This window comes from Benincasa hispida, chromosome 5, assembly GCF_027475165.1.
Source record: "Benincasa hispida cultivar pf3 chromosome 5, pf3_genome.v1.1, whole genome shotgun sequence".
Classification (NCBI taxonomy): Eukaryota; Viridiplantae; Streptophyta; class Magnoliopsida; order Cucurbitales; family Cucurbitaceae; genus Benincasa; species Benincasa hispida.
Window position 1 is genome coordinate 52930360 of NC_143482.1, and position 6000 is coordinate 52936359.

Below are 6000 nucleotides of genomic sequence, written 5' to 3' on the forward strand. Positions count from 1 at the left end.
GCCAAGAATCTAAATGCAACCTAATCCAAATCTCAAATCCATAGATCTACCATAGTTTTGCTAACCATGAACATGAATTTATCAAATATTTATTACTAGTAGACACAACAGTTGACATGATGTTTTTCTTCATTGAGAATGACAGTGTTTAAGTGTTTTAACATCCACGTTTTATATTCCAATCTAATCAAATTAGATTGAATTTCTTTGCATTTTTCTTCAACGGTTTCATTTGATTATTCAAACTTGCATCTTGCCGAGTTACAACCATAACTGTACATTAAATTCCAAGCACTATTATACAATAATTTCATGATATCAATAACAATCTCTAAATTCTTCGCTGGGGTCAAATGTACAAAGAATAATAATTAAACTCAATGGAACCATTGCAACACATAATATCTTTTAACTCACCAATTTATTTGACGGTTTCGATTGCATCGCTGATAATCTTCGGCCACTATAACAATATGTCACACAGCTCCTGACTCCTGTGGGCTGCTACAGCAGAAATCAGCTCTTTTGATGAACAGCAATTTGATGAATGTCCATCTCCTTCAACATCACTGAACGTCCACAAGAATCACATGATGCTGTTCTAGATCCACAAATGCTTTCATGCTCAGACAGACCTCTCAGTCTATCTCGGATGTCCATAGCAGAACTTCCAGCTTGAACCATGTCACCACAGAACTGACACGTTATAAGGCGTAGTGGGCAAATCGATGCTTGATGTTGTACCTGTCAAAAATACATTGGACATCTCTCAGAATACCATCAAGGAGATCTTAGCACATCAAGACCTTGAGAAATGAAACAAGAAAGATCCATCAGGAGGAGCACAAAAGATTAGTTGCTTACCATCTCTTCTTTCTCAAGGACTAGTCCACAAGCACATTTGAGTGGTACATGGAACACCTTGTTGTGTTTCTCCATCTCGCTTTTCTGAAGAGCTTGTCCACATTTGTCACAATGCACATGGTTCTTTGCCTCTTCGACTCTAAGGACCACGCCACAGTTAGTGTGCTGGCAAACAATGTTGTGTCTGCTGCAATAAGCTTCGTGCAAAGCTATAGTTCGACTGGGTATGTAATGCTTGCAATTCCAACATTCTACGGTATCCTGATCTGTAAATATTGATGAAGAGACTTCTTGTTTGCCTACCTTATGGTCTGTGACATCCTCGATACTCACTGAGATTTGGTACTTCGAAGTTCCCTTAAATCCATACACTCCAATGCTATAAGTACCAGGCCCAAAGTTTTTATCTTTAGAGCTGAGGATTAGGACCTTTGAACCAATATCATGTGAAGACCAAGAATGCTGGTGCTGAGAAGGAAATATGAGGGGATGCTTTGAAATGTAAATGTTTGTATCTCCATCATTAGTCTCCACTTCGAGCTTTACTTCGACTCTAGCATTTCCGGAAGAAATTATTTCCCATATATCATTGTCTATAGAGAACTTGTAATATGAATAACACCCTTCCTCTACCATTCCAGACTCGTGCTTCTTAAAAGTTAGCAGCTTGAGAACGCGTTCATCCGTTGTTCCAGAGGGTGAATCAGGACCAACTATATCAACCTCAATATCTGTTTCTAGAACGGATATACTAGAAGATGGTTTCAACTCAAGAACATTTAACTTGTATGTAAGCTCCCCATAGACAACAGTCAGTATGTCACCTTGAGAAAGGGTGGCATGCTGACGAAGACTTGTCTCAAGGATAGCTTTGTGATTTGGCAAGTCCAAAAAGCCTATACCTTCTGGTTGCAGTTTTGCATAGGTTCCTTTGGGTAGCCACACATAACGTAATTCAACTAATGGCTTTGCTGAAGAGTTGTCCAGAAATAAATTTCGCCAGACATGAGGAGGTAGTTCAACAAAACCTTCTTCTGCAGTAAACTCCAAAACACCTGAATGGGTGGCTCTGCGAGTCTTTTCCTCAGTAACGTCCGAGTCAGAAGGACCTTCTTGATGAACTACTGATAGTTGGAAGTACACAGGTCCCTTATCAAAAGCACCTTGATCAGACAATTCTGTGAAACCAGAAGGGGGCAGCTTGATCTTGTCTCCGTTACCCTGATAAGGTATAGCTTCTAAAATACGGTAGAAGGTAATTCCTCTTCCTGCAAGCATGGTTTCTTCCATTAGTAGATCAGCCTGAAACGTTCAGAGCCTTTGTCAAAACTCAAAAGGGAAAGTGGAAAATGCATGCGTAAAAAACGGATGACAGGCCAAAATTCATAATTTCAACAACATACCTATTATCGATACCAGGTAATGAGCATATGGGAAAATGTCCAAGTTCAACAACAATGAAAATATGGCAAATGCAACTACAGCTTTATATAAGTTTATATAACATATGTTAATCCTCGGGAATTTTCAAATTTTATTGAGTTTTACCAAGCATTCAATATGTATCTTTTAGTTAAGATGTTTAGACGTTCAAAGGGGACAATTTTTCTGCACTCTGAAACCCAAACTTAGACTTTCAAGTTTCAATGAAGGCAAGCCAAACCAAGAATATTTACTTTTCTGGGACTTTTTTAGTTTTCATACAGCTTACAACATCAATATTTCTTTAAAATAACCATTAAGAACTGTGTTCATCTCTTTACCTTCTTCCTATCAACCTATGAAATAGAGTCAGAGATCATTATGTGAAATTAGTTTTTAAGCTAGAAATTAGAGTTCAAATGTCCTGTTTCAAGAAATAACCCTTTCCTTACAGATAACTCTCTATCGTATAACAAAACTTCGGAAGTCAGCTTGCCCCCCTAACTAGCAGATTAGTGTCAACATCATGCCAAGCAAGTTAAGCACAAAAGATGCAACAAAAACACGTCAACATTTAAGTAAATCCTTTTTCCCATTCCACGATTACCAAAAGTTTTCTAAGTTGTGAACGTTAAGGAGGGCGTGTTCTAAATGCTTCCTCCTGAATACATCAACCAAGACACAACCAAAAAGCCAAGAATTTTGAAACACCAAGAAATACCTTCAGCCATTGTGGTTATTGGGCGATTGCGAGTTCATTTCAAAAGACCCAAATACAAGGAAAGAACGACGTTTCCTTGCTTCAATTCCTCCAGACAACAACAAAATCTAATTATAGTTCGAATCAATAGATAATAGAATAACACATTCATCTAAGGATATAGAATGCTTAAAAGTTTGCAGTCTCGATACAGAACAAAATAGCTTCCTCAGCAAGACAAGAAACAAAAGAAAGAAAACAAAAGATCTATCTGTATGCGATCACCATTCACAAGCAAAACATTCCATCAAGACAGGCACATCCAATGCGAGTTCTGCAATTAACTCAATCTCGGGAGAAAAAGAAAAAGGAATTCAGTTATAGAGTGCACCTTAATTTGGGCGTCGGCAGCATCGAGTCGTCTTGAAAGTTGAGCGGCTTCAATGGCTTCTCGTAGCTTTCTGGCCTCTTCTTTAGCTTTCCTTTCCCTCTCCACTTTTCGTCTAGCCATCTCCTTCCTCTCCTTCTGCTCCTTCTCGAGCTTCTCTCTCGCCCTTCTAAGCTCGAAATCCATCTCTTTCAAATCTGAGCCCTCTTAGTAGCTGAAGGAATCTCTCTTTGCTGTGTAAAACTTGAATTCGATCGGAAAAAATGGTGAAATCAAAGATTGTGGGGGTTGGATTTGGAGGTTTGAATGTATATATGAAATTTTCAGGTGAGGAAATGGAGACGAAAGCTTCCGACTTCCAGAAGAAAAACCAATTCGGATTTTTGACAGTCAACTATGGATGGTGGATATGTCGTAATTGGGCTTGGTTCTAGAACCTTCTGGGCCCTTCTTTTCGATTCGATGGCCCGACCCATTTCTCATTTCAAGTCTCAAAACGCTGCGTATCAAGGAGAAATTTCTAAATTTATTAAAGCATTTAAACTAGGGATGACAAAATTCTCCGGGGACAAAACCTCCAACGAAAAATACTCAATTTGATTAGGTAATGGCTATCCGGCTATGTTACCTTATGTTGACGAGAGAAACAACAAATTTTAAAGTTTCATTTGAAAAAATGGCAAAAATGTTTCAAAATTATAAAAATAGCAAAATAACTTTATATCATAGAAAATACTAATTAGTAAATGACAAAATTACCCTAAAACAACAAAATTAAGTACAAACGAAAATGCAAGATACGAATACCACAAAACAAATACACTCCAATATGGTCCTTAATCCTTCCAACGATGGAGGGAGAATATGGTCCTTAATCCTTCCAACGATTGAGGGAGAAAAGCAAAGTTGATTTTACCATGGGAAGGAATTGCAACTTCGGGACGATGTGACTAATGGAAGTATGATTGCCTTTGACACCAAATTTACCATCTTCATTCCATGTGACCATTTTTCTCATAGGATTTTGAAAGCCAACTTTAAACACTATTAATCCGAACATCATTGTTGAAAATTCATCAAGCGAAGAAGATGAGATTTAGGGTTTTTTGTTATCTTCATTTAATAAAATAATAATAATAATAATAATAATAATAATAAACTGAACAAAATATATATTCACACTTTTAAATATTTTTACGTGTTTGTGCATGAAAACTGAAAATATTAAAAATATAAAGAAAAAAAAGATTGAATTAATTTGATTAAAATAATAAAAAAATATTTAGATACAATTGAATTTGTAACAAATATATAAACAAATCAAAAGTTAGTTATTCAAATATAAATTGGAGAGAAAAAAACCGTAAGTTTTTATTTATTTTGATTAAAAAAATTTGATAAGTAATTAGATAAAATCTAATTTGATAATAAAATATAAATTCAAATATAATTTGGGAAGAAAAATAGGGAGTTTGTTTATTTACAATTACACTTATTCATGATTCCATTTTCATAAGCATCAACAATTATTTATAACTTCATCAACCACAAAACCTGAAAAAGAAACCTAACTCGTTGTAGAGGCATAGCAACTCGTAGGCAAGATTACAAAAATGAATACTTATTTGTTTGTCAAAACGTCAAATTAATGATATAATAATATAATAAGATCACAATGAATAAAAGATAATTAACAAATACAAAAAAATGATCAAATTTAAATGAAATATACAGTTTGTTAGATGATAATATGTATGAAATATTACGTAAAATCCTGATTAGAATATTAATAAAAAAAAATTTAATCTGAATTTAAAATAATAAAAATTAATAAAATAATATAAAATCTGAAGATGTATTATAAATTAAAATTCAAACGGTGATAAACAAATTAAATATTAATTAATTTTTAATATTTTTCGAAAAGTGCTTAAATCAAATAAAAACAAATAGCTAATTTGAATCAATTAGGGGAGAAAAATGAGGAAGAGATTGGTTTAGTTTAAATTAGTTCGTGATCTAGTTATCAAAATCTAATTTTAATATTAAAAATAAATTTAAATTCCAAAAGAGGGCAAAAATTACGAAATGGCGGTCATTTTTCAGTTTTGAAATTTACCTTGTTAGATTAAAATATGGTTAATTTGATTATTAATCAAGCTCTCTAATTACATTGTGTTTATATACCGGTTATTAATCAAGTTCTCCACTTACACTATATTTATATCTTGATTATTAATAAAGTTCTACACTAACATTGTATTTAATATTTCAGACATACAAACTAACTAAAGGCAGTCAAGTACTATCAAAATAACAACTAACTTAGTGACTAAATATGAAATAATATGTACAATTGAATCTAATAACATATACAAAACAATTTAAAACTTAAAAAATATGGGAAAATATCTTATTAATTTATTAGAAATATGTATAAAATAATGAAAAATAATTCAAACATTTAATAGATTTGAAATTTGATTAGATAAATGAAATATGATAATACATGGATATTTAAAATATAAATTTGGTAGAAAAATCTGAATATTTAATTCAACTAAGATTAATATGAAAAGTGGTTAAATAGAATCTAAATTAATAATAAAATAGCATCGAACCTTAA

General features: G+C 33.3%; 1 protein-coding gene across 2 annotated transcripts; it reads right to left on the minus strand.

Moving 5' to 3' along the window:
* Positions 1 to 212: 212 nt before the first annotated feature.
* Positions 213 to 3776, minus strand: LOC120078059 (Ubiquitin fusion degradation UFD1 family protein). Of its 2 annotated transcripts, none has more exons than XM_039032251.2 (3): positions 3378 to 3776; positions 865 to 2166; positions 213 to 744 (listed from the first exon to the last, which is right to left on the minus strand). In XM_039032251.2, exons 1-3 carry the CDS (start codon positions 3558 to 3560, stop codon positions 517 to 519), a joined length of 1713 nt encoding a protein of 570 aa, XP_038888179.1. In that variant the 5' UTR covers positions 3561 to 3776; the 3' UTR covers positions 213 to 516. The 2 variants fall into 2 exon arrangements, with proteins under 2 accessions (XP_038888179.1, XP_038888180.1); XM_039032252.2 differs by lacking the exon at positions 3378 to 3776 and adding an exon at positions 3008 to 3365 and having other exon boundaries at positions 865 to 2132.
* Between the last annotated feature and the right edge of the window lie 2224 nt (positions 3777 to 6000).

Excerpts from the sequence above, each read along its gene's own strand:
- LOC120078059 (XM_039032251.2), bottom strand. The coding sequence starts at position 3,560 with ATGGATTTCGAGCTTAGAAGGGCGAGAGAGAAGCTCGAGAAGGAGCAG. Across the intron at positions 2,167-3,377 it reads CTGCCGACGCCCAAATTAAG|GCTGATCTACTAATGGAAGA; the intron begins GTGCACTCTATA and ends TGAACGTTTCAG. Across the intron at positions 745-864 it reads TCCTTGAGAAAGAAGAGATG|GTACAACATCAAGCATCGAT; the intron begins GTAAGCAACTAA and ends TATTTTTGACAG.